Genomic DNA, 21,608 nt, shown 5'->3' on the forward strand with positions numbered 1-21,608 from the left:
TTAATTTAGGAACATTACTAAATGTCTAAAAGAATCTGTTTTGTACCTTAAAACATTACGTAATTTTAATCATTTGCAGTGTAAATCGGGAAACACGATATAGACAATTGATGTTTATATGCCAGCAAGTGAAGGTGTATTGAAATATTTAAATAATCAATGCCAGTTATAAGCAGGCCGTCGCTCGGGAATATCGCGATTCTAGTTGTCTGTCTCTCTCTCTCTCTCTCTCTCTCTCTTCTTCTTCTAGTATTATTCATTTATATCGATCAAGTTACCCTTGTATCTAGATACTTATATGTAGATATAGTCAGCACAACCATTGGGGCTAAATATCGTTGACTTTATCCTATACATAGCTCGTTCATTTTCCCTTATTTCTGAACGGTTTTTGGATTTTCTTTTGGATCATCAGAGTGTGACTGAAAAATTATAAGTGCAAATCGAATTCTCTACACCAAACTGATGAATTAATCTCTAATGATGAATGAAAATACGAAACTAGACAGAAATATGGAAAAAATGCGTGCTATAACGAATCAAAATCAACCATAATAACCACCAAATGCTAAACTATTAAAAAATAAAACTATATAAAATAACTTATATAAAAAAAAAGATTATTAAAAATCGATTGTATCAAATATAAGGAAAGAAGCATTTTGTCCTACAGAACAGCATAGATTTCCAAAATGAGTTGAAAAGAAATGAAATAAAATATGAATTTTAATTTACCTAATTTAAAAAGTATTGAGATTATTTATTATTTTTCATATTTCGTTTGATAAAACTTCCAAAATTTTAAATTAAAAGAAAAAATTGTGGTCATTTGAAGAACTTGGAGGAATTTCACTTGTGTTCTGTCAACATCGGAAATAATCAGATGTTTGCAGTTTATGATCAGATCTACTGTAGATGTGTCATAATAATTTTTCTCAGCATATTGCTATAAAAAGTTCAAAAAAAACTGATTTATCAACTGAAACTAACATTTTGAAGAAAAAATAAAATCCAAACAAGTCTCTCTTCCCCGCATTTTCTGTTTGATACAGTCCTGCCAATTTCTGTTTTGGTTTCGATTAACAGGAAGTGCAATTTGACGCAATCTATCCACAGTGTTGTGTAAAATTTAGTGATTAAATTCTTAATTTTTATAAATAAATTAATATCACTATCCCGTTTATGGACTAAAAGTTTGATGGCTAAAATGTTACCGAAAATGAGCAAAAACGGCATTTTTAGTCGTAATAACGTTATAACTTATTTAATCATAATATTTAAGAATTAGTTGTGACTAAATTAAAATATGATAGTTTTTCGTTCAGTAGATATTAAAACAGTCCGGTAGGACAGTTGTATAAGGGTTGATCGTCAGAAACTGCACGAAAAAGCGTAACGTTGAAAAACACCCAACTTTGACAATTTTTTTCTCTTTTTCTATAAAAGATAAAATTCCCAAATTTTCTTTATAATATAGGGCAACTCCTCCTTAAGGAATGTATTTTTTTTTGTAACAACCAAGATCTAATATATTTCGAGAAAAATGTTACCGAAAATGAGCAAAAACGGCATTTTCAGAAAATGTTCTTGTTCTTGTTACTTTTTTTGTAAACAACGTAGCGCCTAAACGCGAGAACCGATTTTCACGAATGAGGTGTCATTTGATTTGGAATTTTATGTAAATGTGCTTTTTGGGGGTCTCGACCCTGTACATTGAATGGGAGAGGAGTTAGCCCCCTTTATGTAAGGCCCCCTCCAAAATTATTATTACTAATAACTCTGTAAATCTTGGCCCGATTTTGATAAAATTTGGTAGGATAATAGGGTTAGGGCTTCCCTACGTAACATTAAAGCGACGATCTGCTCTTATACTCGTTAAGGGGAAGTATGGCAATCGTTTCAAATTATCAACCCGTGAACCGATTTACATGAATGAATTGTGTACCTTTTGGCGTTTAATCAACCCTTATACTTAACATTTTAAACTGTAAGGTTTTGTTAAGGTTGACTTTAAAGTTTAACTAGCGATTTGCTGCTGTGGCTGTGGCCAATCTACATTTAATGAAAAATCAGAGAGTATTTGTGAGAAAAAAACAGTAAAAATTACTGTAAGAGAGATAAACGTGAGTTCCCAAATTTTTAGCAAATATAAATTTCAATTTCATTTTTTAATTTAAATAAATTTATTAGAGTAGTTGGAGAAAATAGTTAAAATAAATTGAAGATAACAATAATAATAGTTTATAAAGAATTTCATTAAATTAACATTTACTATATCAAATCTTATTCCTAAGAAATATATTCCTATATAAACATGATGGCCAGAATTTATGTGGAAACTCGTTTATATCAAGGACTGCTCTTAGTGCTGATCAATTACTTAAAGCAAGATGTGGTGCTTCTGTCCATCGGCATCTTTATAGCCTTCTGCTCCCTTAGTACTTTATACAGAGCTAAAGTATCACCACAACCAATTTATTTATCAAAACTAAGTTCCCCAGTTTACCTCCAAACATGTTTATCTTTTACACAATTAACGCTCCACTCCAAGGTACTTATTGTGTTTTCTTGTTAATTAACTTAACACATTAAAACCACACCTGCGGAGTTGCCATTGGCTGACAGTTTAAGAATGAAATGAATCAAAAAAAGAGATTCTTCTACTTTAATGTTCTGTGATGTATCTAATTTTATCTACTGCAATACCGCCAGTATAGACGGTCGGCGGGCAGAGTTGCCTCAAGATCTACCAGACGATTTGTGAGTTAAGTTATTCGGCTCTGTAAGGATTCATTTTTCATTGGCACCCAAAATGTTTTCAGTTTACTTCAAGTTTGCACAAGAATTCTTAGAGTAGCCTCAAAAATTATGTCTCCCATCAAGTTAGTAGCCTCCTTATTCGCAAAAGCCTTCTTTTTGGCTCTTCATGGAAATAGTTGATTCTTTAATTTATAAAGTAGTTCTGGGGAACCAAGTGGCAGCTGTGGATTTCATTTCTTGTCGATTCAATCTATCCGCTCTCTATCCTCCGCCAAATTCCTGTCTTGCTCCAGGACTACCTGCAGTCAATTTATTCCTTAAGGCATTTTTCAAGTAAATTGGAGTTATCACTACTTCATCCTTTGATCAGATACACAACACTTTCATCTAAAAACTTGAACAGATGAAACTTAGTCCTCCTGCTACCAGATTGATATTTTCTTAATAAATTTTATTATTGTTTCACTAGAAATACTAAATTTAAAGAGCATTTATGATTTGAAAATAATTTTAAGAGAAAGGAAGAGAAAAAAAAAGGAGCAACTAGAGATTCTATTTCTCACGAGAAGTTAGAAAAGCGAATCAATTGTTTCAAATTAGCCCTGAGTAGGTTTTAACTCTGTTATACATTGGCCATTCAACCAATCATATATATGGGCTTGTTCTCGCCCCTTTGCAACATTACCCTCCCAGTGGTAATCAAGGTCAGCCGTCCAGGAAGGCACATTAGGCTGGTAATGGTCTAGCCGGAAGACGTGAGTAGATTTTCCAATTGATCTGAACGGAAGGCCTGGCTTCTATTGCACATCTATTGCACATTTAGCCTACTGGGAATGATTCTTAAACAAAACCTAACTTTTGTTTATTTATTTAAAGTAGCTATCCAAAAATTTAAAGTGTTTTTGAATTTTTTAATTTATTGGTGGCTTAAAAATTTTTAAAAAAAAATTTCTTCACTTAAATTGAAAGGCTCGGCTGAAGAAAAAAAAACAATATCTACTTATTCTCGCCAGTATGAAGCCAGGTGAAAATTCTATGCACATTTACATTGAGATGCTGATCTACTGGCCAGGAATGGAGCCAACACTCCTTTCATTGGCCCGGAGCCTGTCCTGGGGATCACCACGGGTGCAGTTCGTGAGGCTCTCAGAGATTGGATCTGGAGAGAACACGAAAAGTACTGGGTGATGCTTCCTGGGTTCAAACACAGCAAGAGTGTTATGCCCTTGCTGTGTAAACAAAGAACCAAATTGACTCTGGGCTTGGGCAGAAATCAGTTTGCTCTGATTACAGGCCTACTCACAGGGCATGGCAGGTTCAGAAAGCACCTGCTCAAGGTAGGGGCTTATTAGCTCGGAACCGCTGTGTAGATTGTGTCAGGAAGAGGAAGAAACGGCCTCTCACCTTCTATTCGATTGCAATCGAGAGACTGCGCTACGACATCTTTGGTTCTTTGAGACCAAAGGAGATTATAGCGCAGAAGGAACTGGTAGGGAAAGCCCTCAACCTTCTTGGAAGGGGAGGTTTCACCTACTAGACTTTAGGAAGGCACAATAAGCCTCTTGTGGCTGCGGTGCCTTGGGGTATAGGTCCCGTCCCGCCCGTTAAAAAAAAATAAAATAAAATAAAAAAAAATTCTACATTGAGATGTCTTCTACACTCTGATTTTTGAGATACAAGAGTTCAGTTCAAAAAATGTAGTAAACTTTATTTGATTTTTGTAATTAAGGCTGCGATATATCAGTGAAAACGTAAGAAGCGAATTACTAAAACTACGGAAAATTCGTCTTGCCTTCATTTTGCGCACCTGGTCATGTTCTCAATTCGCAATAAATATAATAATTAAAGTAATATAAATAAATATAATAAATAATTAATATAAGTTAATTAAATAAATTATTAATATAATAAATTATAATATAATAAATATATAAATATAAAGTCAAAAAAACACTTCCCATTAGTTGTCTCATTTCACACTGGATAATCAATGTTTGAACACAACAAAAATTTAAATTAAGCAAGAAAAATTAATTACCTGGCTCGGCAAAAGCGATGATCTCCGAAGTGGTTGCGTAGAAATCATCGGTATTCGTTGCTTCATTATCTTCGTTGGCGGCCTCATTCACCGGAGTGGTCGGACCTTCGTTGGCCCTAACTAAAGTTTGTAATACTAGTTCTCTGGGTAGCGAACTGGTAGCGCTAATATTCGGTTTGGCACTAAGCCCTAATTTACTAAGTATTTGCATTTTGATCGCTTCCAACCTGATCGCCTCACTTCTTTCGTAATATTTTCCTTCATCATCCTCGTGGTTCAACAGGCAATTCGGGCACATCGTTCCACCTGGCCAAACAAACAGAAATTCGTTAGTGGGGCTTTGCATCTTTATTTTACATATACACTATATTTTTACTAATTATAATTTTTTATTTTTTATCGTTTATTTGGTTACAATCAACGAATTATTGAATTTTACGAGGTGTGGCTATTAAATAACGAGACTATTGCTGTAAAACATTCTATTTTAAATTTATACATAATTAGTTATTATCACCTTCAATATACACCTCTCCCCTATCACTACAACGCTCCCTGCGAATTTACCATTGTTCGAAACAGTGCTGGAAGTCTTGTTCTGTAAGCTCCTGCAAGTCGCGTGCCGCTTTTTCTTTCACACCTTCAACGGACTGAAATCGTGTTCCTTTTAATGCAGATTTCACTTTGGGGAACAGATAAAAGTCACATGGGGCCAGGTCAGGCGAATAAGGTCTAAAACTGGGATGTTGTACTTGGCTAGAAAGGTCTTGACTGACAATACAGTGTGAGCCGGCGCGTTGTCTTGATGGAGAACCCATGACTTGTTCTTCCACAAATCGGGTCCTTTTTTTCCTAACTCTTTCACGGAGTTGAGCAAGCACCTCACGGTAGTAATGTTGATTAATTATAATCGATATTTTCATCCGTTTTGGACGTGGAAGGGCGACCCATGCGGTCATCATCTCCGACGTCTTCTCGGCCATCTTGGAAACGCTTGAACCACTCAAAAACTCGCGCACGTAATTAACATTCATCACCATAAACTTCATTTAATAAAAGATGAGTTTCAGTAGCGGTTTTATCAAGTTTTGATGTGAAATTTCACGACAATTCGTTGCTCTACTACATGTGTAGTTACATGTTTTCGGCAAAACGAAACTTACACCTCTTACACAAACGACGGTTCCGGTAAGACAGATTTCTCTACAAACATGCTGCAATCGAAAGAGAAGGCTTTACACTGCACAGCTGTCGGTCGTTAAGATTTGGCACATGCATAGTTCTTCTGTAGCTGCATCAGTCTCGTTATTTAATAGCCACACCTCGTAAGCAACAAGCATAATATATGATGTCCACAACATACTCGAGTGTAGATATAACCCAGTGTAACTCTGCAGCACTTCATTTTTATTAACTCTCACCATTAGAGTGGAGATCGCGAGGCCATTATCTTTTAAGGCGTCTTTAAGGTGTTATAGAAGATGTTATATCAGTAGATTGTGATTAGATAATAAGATAAGGTGGAATTTTCTGTAACGAGTTTAAGCACGTTGTGTGACTTTGAGGAATGTTTTAGTCTTTGTGAATGGTTTGATTGGTGACGTAGAAGGAGCGTCAACTATAGAGCGAAGAATTTTAGAGTAGTAATTAGAAAATAATTTATTTTACTCTTATAATTATTTAAGTGAGAGAAATTCCGTAGGATTCTAACAGATATTGCTCATATATGGTAGCACTTGACTACAGCTGTTCGTTCTGTTTCTCTTTATTCCAAAGATTAGTAGTAAGTTTACTAAGTTAATTTTTGTTTTTCGAGATTTAATATTTTTAAAAATGTATTTAATAAAATGTCGGATGTTGAGATTTATTAATATTTGTATCAATCAATGATTTCTAAGAATTACCTCTTTTAGTAGATGATTGATTATAAGTCCCCTTATCAAGGTATGTAGGCGTCGGAGCTGGCCTTTTATGCTATTATTAATGTTACATCACATGTGCTTGGCTGGACTTCACTAGGTCACATGTATTTATAATGTACACCGTAATTATTATAAGTAAAGTACTTCGTAGATATCCTTCACTTAGCACTTAGCTTTTACTGTAAGCACTAATTTACAAATGATCGAAAGATTAAAAAAAAAGAAATTTGTTCTACTCGAGTTGTTAAGATTTCATTGGTGATTGCCAAGGATTAAAGATTACAGGACCCATCCATATTCATTAAATTGTCTGATGAATAAATGCAAGTTGATCTTTGAGATTTTTGAAAGCTAAGCTTCGTACAATGCATCTTCAGTTGGGATAATTAATTAATTCTATTCTAAGGGATTGCAGTTCCTAATCCCTTAATTCGGAATAAATTTACCTCCATAAATTGAACATTAAAAAAAACTGTAAGAAATTGCAACATGTGAGAACTACGTTTTTCATAAATCCGTAAAGTGGTTATGACGTCCATTTAATAGTGTTCAAAAAAAATTTTGATGTCCTTTTTCAAGTTTTATTAAGGACTCAAATTAGCGAGGAATCGGTCCAGAAATTTTTTAAAAAAACAACAATTCCTCTTTTTTGCCTACGTTTCGACAAGTATATTGCCTTCTTCAGGGCTTTGCTATGCGGATTGGTTGTGTTACAGAAAACTTTGTAATTGGAGTACTGCCTGATGAAGGCAACATCCAAGGTGTGGCTATTAAATAACGAGACTGATGCTGCTACAGAAGAACTATGCATGCGCCAAATCTTAACGATCGTTAGCTGTGCAGCGTAATCGTTCGATGGCAGCGTCTCACGTGTTTGTAGAGAAATCTGTCTGACCGGAACCGTCGTTTGTGTAAGAGGTGTTAGTTTCGTTTTGCCGAAAACATGATACTACACATGTAGTGCAGCTACGAATTGTCGTGAAATTTCACATGAAACTTGGTAAAACCGCTACTGAAATTTATCTTTTATTAAAAGAAGTTTATGGCGATGAATGTTAAACACGTGAGCGAGTTTTTGATAATATTTAATCAAATTAAATTAATATTTATAATTAATCAACATTACTACCGTGAGGTGCTTGCTCAAATCCGTGTAAGAGTAAGGGTAAAAACGACTTGATTTGTGGAAGAACAAGTCACGGGGCTCTCCATCAAGACATCACGCCGGCTCACACTTTATTGTCTGTCAAGTACAACATCCCAGTTTTAGGCCAACCGCCTTATTCGCCTGATCTGGCCCCATGTGACTTTTATCTGTTCCCCAAAGTGAAATCTGCATTAAAAGGAACACGATTTCAGTCCGTTGAAACTGTGAAAGAAAAAGCGGCACGCGTCATGCAGGAGCTCACAGAAAAAGACTTCCAGCACTGTTTCGAACAATGGTAAATTCGCATGGAGCGTTATAGGGATAGGGGAGGGGTGTATATTGAAGGTGACAATAACTAAATATGTATAAATTTAAAATAAAATGTTTTACAGCAATAGTCTCGTTATTTAATAGCCACACCTCGTATTTGTCGAAATGTTGGCGAAAAATACGGGTAGTTGTTTTTTATTTCTGGACCGATTCCTCGCTAATTTGAATCCTTAATATAATATTTTTACAGGTCACTAAAAGCTAATTTAAAGTCATTTGTAGGGCTTAGAATTACGTTTCACAAATCACCGTCCAAAAATTAAATTAGAGATTTCGATTCTTCAACCTACCTATCATTTTGACTTCTTTCTAACGGATTATCACTATTTCAAGTATCTGAATAACTTCCTTGCTAGTAGAATACAATGATAGGATTAATCGATTTGTTTTTTGTGGGCAAAGATTTGCTAATTCGATTTAAGATTCGGTCATTTCGATTTAATTGTATCAGTTTTAGTTAAATTAGGCAATTTTCTCCCACTGAAACTCGTAACGCAAAATTTAGCAAATGAAGCCTTAAAGTACTTTTAATCTACCGTTTTAACAAGAAATATTGAACGTAGTTTCTTAGGCTATGCGGAGTGACTGGTTTGTTTTTTTAAACTAATTTATGCTTCGCAAAAATGTTTTAGGTTTATTATAGTTTAGAAGATTAATCTGGATATCCGTGAAAGGGATGAGTCCTCATGGATATCAAAGTTAGGATAACCTCGCTCTGATCAAAGTAATCATCCAATGTTAACCCAACTGTTCTTTCTTGTCTTTACAGTAGTTCTGTTTCCTTTATTCTCACTATTTAATCATTTGAATTTTTAGAAGATTTTGGTTTCCAGACACTAGTTGGAAAAGAATTTTCCCATTCGGGAAGAATGATAGCGACCTTAGAACTGATCTGTATGAATATTAAAACAATACTTACATAGATTTGTCTGTAGGTCTGTACATTGCTCATGCGTATACATTCTAACGGAAGGCCAAATTCAATTTAAATATCGAATGAAACCTAAGGAAAACCCGATGAATGCATGGTTACTCTGCTTACGTCATAACTGTAGAGGTTTTGTATATTTTTTTTCAATTGAAACGTGCTTATTTGTTTGCCAATAGATAAATGAGTTTAAGAGCAAGTTTTATTGATCGCTAGATAAATTTGTTTTTAGAAAAATTGTTTCCATATACACAATACAATATATCAAAACAAATGTATGAAATGATTGAATGAGAACAGAATGGGATGTCTTCTACAGAGATCAGCCTCTGTTTCTGCTTCTCATATTTACAAAACAAAAAACATTTTCTATTTAAGCGTCACTTTGGTCTTTTTTATTCTTCTTCTATTCTTTTAAAATTGTTCTCAACCCATCAATGTTTTGCAAATTTAGTATTGCAAATGATGAATGATAAATTTGTTGAGAAAATTTAAATCTGGTTGCTGGGAGACTAGATGAAAGTGATTAGCATCTGGTCCAAGGATGTGGAGTTGGAGATAACTCCAATTTTACTTGAAAATGCCTGTAGCAAAAAAAAAAAAAATGGATTGCGTGAATGATTACTCCATGCATGGAGCAAGACAGGGATTTGGCATGACCACTCTTGAAGGGTAGATGGATTGAATCGACTAGCGATGAAATCCACTGCTGCCACTTGATTTTCTTGGACTATTTTCAAATATTTAAATAATCGGCTAAACAGTCTAGATGGAAGTGTGTACATAGTTTTTAGTCACTTTTTTCTATGGAAATGGTACTTTTAACGGGAACATCATCGTAAACTATACTTTTATCATCAATTCAAAGTTTATAATAAAATTTGTTTACGTAATTACCTGCGGTAAGAGACGGACGTGTGAGATTTGAAACCAGATTTTATTTTTTTTTTAAACACTTCCGTTGTTAAAGACGGCACATTGGTGGTGGTGATAATTAACATAATTGTAAAATATAACGGACTTAAACGTATTGTCGGCTAACTGCCGCTTTAAATGGCAATGTAATGTACACATAGTTTGTGCTTATTGTCTTAAACCAGCCATGACTCAGGCTAGTAAGTTGTTGTTAAGACCGGCAAAACTTTCAAACTGCATAACAAATTTAGTAGAAATAAATTTCCATGACAATTGGACAAGTTGACTCGAGAGAATTTCATCATTTGTCATGTTTTTATGGGTATTAAAACCTGTCGCTAATTTTGACTGAGGAATTTCAATTGTTATGGTGAGGTTAAATAAGTGACTACATAACCTGTATGATACTTTCATAATAATTGAATTAATGGAAATTAGTCTGAATAATCCGCGGAAGGAACTCATTAAAGTGTAGAAGCCTCTAGGATATAGGTGTCCAATGGGTGGCAGAAACAGTAACGTTCAAAGAAACTGTATAGCCGCCTTAGAGAACTTGAAGAACATTTGGTATCGCGGTCTCCTCATCGTCTTGTAGCTTTTTTGCCGCTCACTACGGTTTGTTGAGACTACTTCTGTGTAAGTACAACATCTTCTGATGGATACTTCGAGTCAGAGCCGTGATGCTAGAATTTCTAGTAAGTCACCCTTGAAAAAAACTCTTCTCCGGTATCTCCGCTAGCGGGAAAACATGAGCTGGGTAAGTCAATTTGGCAACTACCTCCAATCAGCAGACCTGATCATTAAAACTTTCTTCTTGATATAAGATCAATCAAATTGTTTCCAGCTCTTGATTATATTTAATGTTTTACATTAAACGAGAAGCTCCATAATCGATGGGATTTGTCAACTTTTTTTTTATCTTTTATTGTAACTTACCACTGCAACAGTTGTTGCAACAAGCAAATATGGTGAAAGAAAAAAGAAATAACAGGAAATCATGAGTGGAGAAGGCACCCAGTGGTGCCACTCCAGTAACTTGCTTTGCTCTCACGATAAGAGAAGTTCACGAGGCCATCTTCTTTTCAATCTCCTTAGAGGATTACCTGGTAATGTGGAGGAAGATAGGTGTTCTTTGAGAGGGTTAGGATGAGCTGCTGTAGAGGCATGAAATTTGAGAAAACGAGTGTTAGGAAGATCTTTAATGAAAGGGATTTTGAGGTCATTATGGATAGTGAGGTTAGATACATAGAACGGAGCGTTAAGAAGTTTTCGAAGTATGTATTTTTGACTGTAATGCCTGGAGGCGTAGTGAGTTGGAACGCTTAGTCGATCCCCATACTTCGATGCCGTATGACCAAATGGGTCGCAGTAACAGACTCTTAGATTAAGAGTCTTTTGTTATCTAGGTTAAGTTTCGATCGTTTGTCAAGTAGTCGCGAGAAGTTTGTAGCGCTGGTTAGTTTCTTGTTTTTTCAGTCTAGTATGGGGATTCCATGTCAACCGTTTGTCTAGGTACAGTCCAAGGTAGCGTACTTTGTCCACAGTTGGTATAGGAGTTTGGTTCAAGATGACAGGAGGTAGGATTTTCCGTCTGAGAGTAAATACTATAAACTTTGACTTCGTAACGTTGGTTTTGATTCTCCATTTGAAAAGCCAGTCCTGTAAGTGGTTACAGTGTAAGTGTCAACTAATTTTTTTTTTTTTTTACATATGCGTACATGGAGTAAAGTAAAGTAATCGCCTATTTTTTCAGGCGGGGCTTAACGTCCAACTACCAATTAGGTGTCGTGGACGGAGGCGACTAGCAAACATACTTTACTGTAAATTTCTTGTATTAACCATTAAATAAAATCCAAGGCCTAAAGACCGGGAATCGAACCACAATACATATTAGCTTCGAAGGTCTCGCTTCTAACCGCTCGGCTACCGTGGAGCCTCAATACATGGAGTATCTGAAATAATATGGAACTAAGTTCGATTTTCCGTCTAGGCTGGCTTTTTAATGAGAAATTTACTGGTTTAAACGAGAAAATTTTTGGTAAATTTATGTTTGTGGTCACCCGATAATGAGGCCTAGTAATGTGTTTCTCGATATCTAATTTGGTAGTTGAACGTAAAACCCACCTGGTATTAACCTAGGCATTAATTACTTTACCTATACTTTTATATGGAGATATAACATTGAATTACGTAACTTGCAATAAGATACCAAAACTGTTTATTATAGTAGACTAACGCCAAATATAAATAAAATAGCATTAAAATCAGATAAAAGCTTATAATTATTTGTAGTATTCAAGCGGTAGAGAATTTCAATGCAATTCTTAAGCTTGTTTCGTGGAGTTGAACTTTTTAAAAATCAAGTTCAAATGAGATATTATCTGAAATTAGGAGCTGGGCCGTGTTTATGTGATATTTATTCTTAATACACGCATAAGGGGAGAGAAAATTTATATAATTTTTTTTCTTCTATTTTTTACTTTAAACCCAATTTTTGTGTGTTTGTTATTTTCTCTGCCAGTACCATTATTTTTTTTCTTGGCCCAAATGGGTAAAACCACTGCTTTAGAGGCAATTCTAAGCATTTTATCCAGGAATCGTCCAAGGAATAAATTCTCTAAGATCTTTATTGAAATAGATTGCGTAAAAAAAAATACTTTCAAGTAGTTCGCTAATTTTCTTTGCGAGAAAATCTTGGAATACTTCGCGCTTTTTTTCTTAAAAAAACTGGAATATTGATTCTCATTGAAAGAATAACTGTAGTCGGTCCGTACATTTCATTAAAATGGCACTTTGAAGGGAACAACTCATCTATCAGCTCCCTCAGAACTAAATAATATAATAGGATGAAAAAATAATACGTACTTTTACATTTCAGGGTTGGTGTGTCTTCTGTCTTAGTATTACTTTCTATACTAGCCCTGAAGATGACCTAGTCCCTAGGTCGAAAGCTCGGCAAAATAAATTTTACTCGACTGAAATGACAATTATTTTTTCATCCTATTGAAACTATAAATCAGTCACCAAAAAGAATGAACAACAATAAATAATATAAATTACGAAGATTATAAAGTTAGTTTTATATGAGTAAAAAGTAGTTACCTATTTTTCTGAAGCTGCCCAACTACTAAATTAGGTGTCGTCAACGGATTTGAAACACAATATTTATTTTATTATTTTTTCTCTGCGCAAACGACAGCTTGGTCATTGGCCCTGTTATTATTATTATATTATTATTATTTTTATTTATTATTATTATTTGTTTTAATGATTTAAGGCGCGTCAACATCTAAGGTTATTGGGCGCCCGGAGCTTTTTTCAGTGCACTGCCGGCCTCCGGACAGTGTTCTCTCGTTACAGACAACACTGTCCATCACCGGGCAGTGAGCTGTAAGAAGCTCCTAGGAAGAGAAAATCTAAGGGTCAGCAGCTGGATTCGAACCCGGGACCTCCGCGTCGGAATCCAATACTATTTTTTTTTTTTTCCGGCGCATCAACTGCTGGGTTATTAGCGCCTCACACTCTTTCCTTTCCATTCGAACTAGAATGGCGCTTGCCCAAAATACCCAGCATCCGAAACAACGCCTTTGAATGCTCAAAGGCGGAGGGAGCCAGGGAGGTATGGTGTGATGTTCCTGACTTCCTCTCGTTACCATCGTATTCAACGACAGGGAGAAGTCAGCTTAACATTTCGCACCATTCTTTGGTTAATAATAGGGAATTACTTAAGAATCATTTTAGCCTAAACTATCTAAATTTTGCTATATAAATCGCTATTTTTCAAAATCCAATACTATTATTATTATTATTTGACTTAACTCAAACTTAAGTTCTCATACTTACAAGTCCTTGCACTAAGTTGGGTTTAGATTAAAGTATATCGTAAGAGCTACAATATTTTAGAGAAAATAATTTTCCATTCAGCTAAATTGATTCGATTTCCAAGTTAATCGACTTTTTATCCAAAAACTTATTATTCAGCTAACTAGTGGACATCTCAAAACGAGTATATCTCTAGAAATCTAAAAAAAAAAACGAAAACCAGTTCGATTGCATTACTTCCTTTAATGAAGGGTAAGAGGAAGTTTGATTGTAGAATTATTATTATTTTTGTTAATGCTTAATCTCTCAAGGGAATAGCGAGTGAATTCTATTGTAACTGTGTTTTCCAATTTGAAATCATAATGGAAATGTAATTTTACTCATTTAACGTCTGTTATCATCACAATACTATTGTACTTGTTCTAATTTTAGATTCCATTACGTTCTGAATGCTATTTTTAACAACTTAGGAGGTGTACGTAAATTAATTTTAGCCCTAAAGAAGTTTTAAATAGATGGAGTAAAAGAGGTTTGAGGTACGCCCCTAAATTTGCATATTGACATTCTCCTAAAGGTGATAAATATTTTAAAAAAAGGAAGCTCGACTATGACGGCTTACCTAATAACAGTGAACCGGATGATAGGACGAGGGAAAAAAAATCAAGGAGACCAGATTACACTTCTTTCCCTTTTTTATCCTTTATTTAAAAAAAAACCTTTATTTTTAAGAAAAGTAAAACGGGAAAAGCAAAAAGCGCGAATTTCACTGGGCCGAGCTTTAACCAAACGTTTAATCTTCCTACGCTCTAATTATAACTTTAAAGCGGCATATTTCCTGCTGGTACATCCTTACATGGAGTTAATCTTTTAGCGCTTCTGAGGTATTCTTTCTGTGGTAAAGTTGGATATTCTTTCTTTATGTTCTTAGGATCGCCGTTCGTATAGAATAGGCAATGCTCTCGGCAATTCCCAAGTGGCGACTGATGAAATAATATCTTTTAGCTTTTGACTTTGCTCCAGAAATATTCCATCCCAGAATGAAGGATCCTTAAAATTTGAACTGCTCAGAAAAACAAATAATATTTACAAATTAGTATCTTCGAAGCAGGATATCCATCAAAATTCAGAATTCAAAAATTGGAAATGAATAAATTAAGTCTTTTACTTCAGGTAAAGTAAATATAAGTAAATGTCTCAGGCTAGGCGTAAATATGGTTTTGGCCGAAATCGATTTACCTGGATCTAATGAATCGATTTTTACCAGCTTTTTGCCATGATTTCAGTAAGAGCCATTTCTTCTCCACCTTTTTCTTCCCCTTTGATTAATAAATCACAATTAAATTATTATTATTATTATTATTATTTAATCTTTTATCGAATTTATAACTGCAACAAGATTGTTGCAACAAGTTAATGTGGTCCTTGATAAAAATAACAACGATGAAAATATACGATTGGAGAAGGTACCCAGTGGTGTCACTCCATTATCTTGGACACAGCACTTATGACAGTAGATCGCGAGACCATCTTCTCTTCAATCTTCTTGGAGGATCGCCTGGTACTGCAGAGGAAGATAGTTTTTTCGATAAGAGGGTTAGGATGAGCTGCTGTAAAGGAGTGAAATTTGAGAAAACGAGTGTTAGGAAGATTTGTAATGAAAGGTATTTTGAGGTCATTATGGTCAGTGAGGTTAGATACATATAACGGAGCGTTAAGTAGTTTTCGTAATTTTTTTGATTGTAATGTCTGGAGTCGTTTTGAGTTGGAACGCTTAGTTCAATTTGTTCGTGCGTTCGTAGACAAGAAAAAAAAACTATTCTAGTTTTAGGTAGAGATTGAGATTGACTTTAGCGTTGATTTTTAAGGAACTATTTTTTTTTTCTCCAAAAATACATCAGTTTACTTAACCTTTTATGCTGAATTTGAAAACATAATTTTCATTTTATTGGGAAAACAATTTTCCCTCCAAAAACTTTCTTGAAATGAAAAAAACAAAATGTGGTTTTGTAGTGTTACTGTGATTATTTTATTGGTTTTTCCAGTTCCAACATTTACGGCCAATCGGATATTATTCATCTTCGTAATTACCATGAAGATACTAGTAGACAGAGACTGTTCAAACAAGAGCATGTTTATCGTTTGAACTAGCCCCGTGCAGAGATTGGTAATAGATGCAATTCCTTCGAACAGTGTAGGTGGGAATGCAAACGAAGAAGCAAAACTAGGACCTTATTCCAATCATACCAATCATGCATTAATTTATCTTTCGTAGAATTAAGCAGATTTTTGTTTTTCTCTCAAGTTCGTAACCGATAAAAGAAGTAATTGACACAGAGCTTTCTACGCTCATGGATTACCATCAAATGTATTTAAATTGTTATTACAAAATCTGTGCAACTTTTGCCAAGAAATCTCCTACGGTTAGACTAATTAAAAATACAACTCAATTTGTAAAACCAGGATTTCTCTACTTAATTTAAGAGGCTTATAGAAGACATGCTGAACTCGTGACCAACATTTTTCTATGTACATTCACCAAGGGGTGATGTATGTTCTTCGACAAAGTTACCTTTCAAAATTGTTCGACCCTGCCTCAGAATTAGAAAACCTTTTAAAGTTATTCAGAAACTTTGGCCTAAAGCTCCTGTCAGGAACTTTGTCAGTGAAAGTCTTAATATAACTACTTTTAGATATTTACAATCTTAGAAAGCAACTGTCAGAAAAACAGAAAAGAAACCTAATTTAGCATTTGTGGAAACTGTAGAAGTTGGTTTATAATAAGGCTTCTAACTTGGGGTTATATTTTGAAAGAGAAGTAAACATATTAGCAAGTCGTGATTAGACGAGGTTCGTGTGAATTGTGAGAAATGTGCGTTTTGGTTGGTAGACATCAATTCACCATTATGAAAGGAAGGAAGTCAATAGAGCAAACAGTGCTGGCACGCACCAAACACGCGCTGTCTTCAAAAGACCCCCCGACAACGCCCTCTCTTCAAGAATGCCAACAGTATTTGGCCTTACCTCGCCGCCAAAGTATTTCCATCACCTTGTCCATACTCCAAACTGTTCTCCTCTTCAGTCATTCTTTCTTTTTATTTTAGTTGTTTTTTTTTGTTTTTTTTGAGTGTTTGTTTGGGTGAAGGAGAAATAAGACGAAGAAACGAGGAAGGAAATGAAAAGTATGCCATGTCAGCTCCTGTGACACGTGATTAAAAGTAGATTCTCCCCCCCAGTCTACAGGCTACTTCGTCTTCTTAGCCACGATTTACCAAATTGGGAAATTCTTATCTCAACAACTTGTCTACTAGCAGTTTTCATAAGATTTACATATCTCTAAAAAAAAATCCAACAGTTAAGTTTGTTAAAACAAGAGGGGCCTTTTTGGATGAGTTCAAATGCTGACAAAAAGATTTCTTTCATTCAATTAAAAAAGAAAGCGTATTCTCTTCAAGGAGGATTTGGGCCTGCTCATACTATATCTCTGAAGTTAAAGCAAAGCATATTCTTTCTGACGAACATAACATCCAAATTAGGCCGTAAATAGAGAGGAATGGAAGCGAACTATTACATCGACACTGGAACAAACAATGGTACGCCTGGGCTGGTCATTTCGTTGAGAGGATAGCGGCAGATCAGTGGGAAGCCAGCTGAATAGACCCGAAAGGGCCGGAAGCAAAAGCAAAAAAAAAAATTTAACAGCATGTATTCAACATTGCTGATAATTACTGCTTTGATTTTGTATAGATTAAACGACTGTCTTGATAACGGCATGAGTGATTACCTGAGCAAACAAGAAGGGAAATCCTAGGGCCGAATTATATTTAATTCGATAATTTCTCGCTCAACTGATTTGAGTAGTCTTTAATAAATTGCTGATGTTTGGTGCGCATTCATTTCATGCAATTAAATTTTTTTTTTTTTTTTAGAAGTTAAAATATTTAGAACTAAAGGTAAACTTCAATTAGACTGTACTTCTTTGCACTGAGACTATACAATTGGACTTTCATGCATCAAAAATGTAAGGATTAAACACACGGGCCTTAAAACAAGAACTTATTAGCAAGTGTTCTTAACAGAAGATCAGAACTGTCGTTGGGCAACAAAGTGCAAAAAAAAAATGCGCTGTAGAAACCAATTATCAGAGTATATGGACAGGAACTGTGGGTTTCAGTCAAGCATTCTAGTAACTTTGAACTTAACAGACAGAAATACTATTTTACTTCATAATATGTCTGCAAAAGAATCATTCACTTTAAAACTTTCACTTTTTATCTTTAATATTCAGGGTGTTCATTTTAAGACGGCTCAAATGCATTTCATGTTTAAACGGTTAATCTGAGCAAAAAATGGTAGAGGAAAAATTTGTTACTGCAGAATGTTCTGTGCCTTCAAAGGTGCTTTCTCAGATACAGAGAACAGTTGATAACCTCCTGGCTAATCTGGCTTGCGAGCCAGAGGAGGCACCTTTGAAGGCACAGTACATGCTGCACAATCTGCGTAAAGTGCATTATTAGATAAATTCAGGAACAAGTTTGATCCTTTAAATGAAAGATATTCATCACAGGAGGTTTCCATTTTTTTTTTTTTGGTAATTTAACGCAACTCTCTCAAAATTACCAAATAATTATTAAACCTTCTTCTTTGTAAAATAATTTTTTAGCCATTTTGAGTATTATTGAGAACATCTAAAGCTCTTAACATTTGATTTTTCTTAGAAAATCACTCGGAAAACGACTTATTTCCCCGATATTAAGAAAAATACTAGCTTTACCGCCTTGGCAATATTTTTAGTAGAAAGAGGATGAAAAAATACATAAAAATGACCTATCGCGTGCTCTTCTTTCTCTTTGATAACAAGTTAAAAAACTGAAATATAATTAATAAATATCAGATTTTGAAATGGCCTAGCACCTTTAATTTTGAAGATATCGAACTGTGGTTTCCGGTTTCTTTCATAACTTTTTATACTCTTTAAAACTATGTATATGAAAATGGGAGTCAACGGCAAACCCTTACTTTTGGACGCGCGTCTGCCGCGTATGGAGGCAGGAATCTAAAATCAAGTCACATATTCGGAAACTAGAGGTGACGGACAACAAAATTTTTCCTCTACCATTTTTTGCTCAGATTAACCGTTTAAGCATGAAATGCAATTGAGCCGTCTTAAAATGAACTCCCTGTATAGCTCTCTTCACTTCGTATTTAAATTTCTACATGTAAGATATATAAATTTTATTTGTGTCCTTTTTCTAGTAAAAGTCCTGAATTTCTAGGCTACTCTCAATAATTTCATTTTGGTATCATTTGAGGTTTCACTAACTATATAATTTTGACAAGAATTAAAAATATTTGGAAAATTGGGAGTTAAAAGAAAATATATTCAAGTTGGTCAGAAGTAGTTAGAGGGAGTCTTGTGAGGGTTTTCGCTAAATTTTGAATTTTCTTTTTTGGAGTTAAGCAGGAGCCCAAAATATTAATCTCAAAATTAAACAGTGCTTGTTAGTGATTATGATAATGCAAATTTATAATTTATTTTTTAAAAAAAGAAAATTATATAATAAATATACCCCCCCCCCTTATTTGTGTTAGCCTATAATTTTAGGTACTTGGGCTATTTTTTTGTTAAACGTTACGATCACGCAGGCTGTCAGCTTTTCCATTATTCTTTATTTATGATGTTTATTTACGTAAAAATAGGGTTAGTTTATGTTTTATTTTAATAGTGTATAAGCAATTAATTCTATTATCTCCGTTTTTTCCCCCATTTTTGTCATTTACGTCGATTTTTTTTATTTAGTTATTACAAAATATAATTGCATTTACTTTTGCTAGTTTTGTTCCATAATTTTTATAATCTAATTCACTGGGTCTTTAAGGGACTATTGCCTTTTTAGAGTGGATATAAATAACAATAAGAATTAAAGTTGAGGTTTGTTTTCTATACTTAAAATTTCAAAAAAAATAAATAAATAAATAAAAATATATCATTAAAATTAAAAAAACAAAAACAAAAAAAGACGTGTAAAGCGGCAGATTTTTTTTAAAACCCAATCAAATAAAACGAGAGTAGATTATTAATTTGCAAGTCTAATTAATTTTATACCTTTAAAAAATTAATAGTGAGTGGAAGGGGGAATGCAAGTTGAAAATAGATTTGATTGGCTTTCATGATCCTTAAGGGAAGGGAAGTTATATATAGTCAGGTGGATTAGAGGAGAAGGAAGTGATTTATTGTGTTCAGCCGAAAGGTGTTATTATGTGTTTTGTCCCAGTTTTTACACGCTTATAATTTTTATTATGGTAATATGGGCATCATCTTTTTCTTCCATCTTTGACAGGAGTTTTTGTTTTTTCCTATTTTAAAATAAAGGCAGATAGATTCCGTCCGAATACTACCGCTCATTGCTTCCCTAATCTTCACCAAGTCTGGGAAAATTGTTTCAAATAAAATAATTTAAGGAGTAAATTTAATAATTTAAATTTAATCATTTTTTTTTTAATTTGTTTATTTATTTTGCAACTGTATCTAGTTCAATAGGCGTGATGAGAGATAAGGGATGACGCAAATACACATACACGCATATGCATGTGCGCCAAGGGCGTGAGTGGAGTGAACGACGACCATCCAGTGATAGAAGCCGTTATAGTTCGCTAGATTGGCAAGCTTACGCAGCAACCATCCTAGGAGGTCGGCGTTAAATGTTGAGATGAACACGTGGCCACCGCCGCTTTAGTCTGTGATCTGTGGATTTGAAGGTTGTAATAGACATGTTGTGCAAAAGAGGGTTGTAATGATTGTGTAGATTTGAGTGGAGTTTTGTGTATCGAGATGGGGGCTATTTCCAGAGACGAGGGGAATATTTAGATCGAAGTGTATTGTGTGATTGGAGACGTAGAAGGGAGCGTTAACTATTGTTCTTAGAATTTTAGACCGTAAGGTTTAAAGTCGGTTGATGTTCGATTTTTTGGCACTTCTGTGGAGTTGTATTTTGTACAACCATATTGGGGCAAGTAGGGTCAGATTTGAACGTTTGTAGAGTTTGTTTTTTCAACATTTTGTACCTCAGATTGAGGTCAATTCGTTTAAGTCACCGTTTGGAGGTTCCATGTTAGTCCTTAGTCAAGATGTAGTCCGAGATATCGTACTTGGTTAGTAATTGGTACAGAAGTATTGTGGAAGGAGAGAGGAGGGAGAGTTTTCTTATTTAGAGTGAATACTATGTATCATTTAATTTTAAAATAATTAACTTGGAATTTCTCTGTTTATCTCATCTTACTCTGGGATCCCTTCTCTTCCTCGGGCAATAATTAGCCCCCAATCACAGCTTAACACAACACTTCCTTCGTTAAGGCGTGTCAGTATCTGAAAAGTTGGATAATATTATAAATGTTACGGATCACACTGTCCATCATTGTGAGAAACTCTTAGGAAGAACCAAGACCTAAAGGTCAGCATCTGGATCTGTACCTGGGGACTTGGCGTATGAATTCAGTTTGCTCTAAAGCTGTGAGCTAATTTCTTCTCTTGATTATGATCATTATAGCTGGAACACGCGGAGGGTCCTTGTTCCCATGACACCGCAGTCAGGGTGGTTTATTGTATCTTGTCCCCCTAGCTTTCTACTGATCTATTTCCCCCTTTAGACTAGGTTCAAGATCTTACCCCAGTAGTCTTCCTTGCAAACTGAGAACCCACTTAGTTCTAGGTTATGAATCTAAATAGGTCATGAGAAACCATTTCCTTAA

At 34.8% G+C, this 21,608-nt stretch overlaps 1 protein-coding gene across 2 annotated transcripts in view; it reads right to left on the reverse strand.

Moving 5' to 3' along the window:
• LOC141457151 (inhibin beta chain-like) overlaps positions 1-21,608 on the reverse strand; it is a 171,876-nt gene that overhangs the window by 91,023 nt on the left and 59,245 nt on the right. For both annotated transcript variants that reach the window (XM_074133720.1, XM_074133719.1), the window contains one exon: positions 4,799-5,104. In XM_074133720.1, coding sequence (XP_073989821.1) covers positions 4,799-5,096 — 298 coding nt within the window. In that variant the 5' untranslated portion in view covers positions 5,097-5,104. The remainder of the gene's footprint in view (positions 1-4,798; positions 5,105-21,608) is intronic.

Source organism: Rhodnius prolixus, unplaced genomic scaffold (genome assembly GCF_049639745.1).
Source record: "Rhodnius prolixus isolate KJV_2025 unplaced genomic scaffold, Rpr scaffold_10, whole genome shotgun sequence".
NCBI lineage: Eukaryota > Metazoa > Arthropoda > Insecta > Hemiptera > Reduviidae > Rhodnius > Rhodnius prolixus.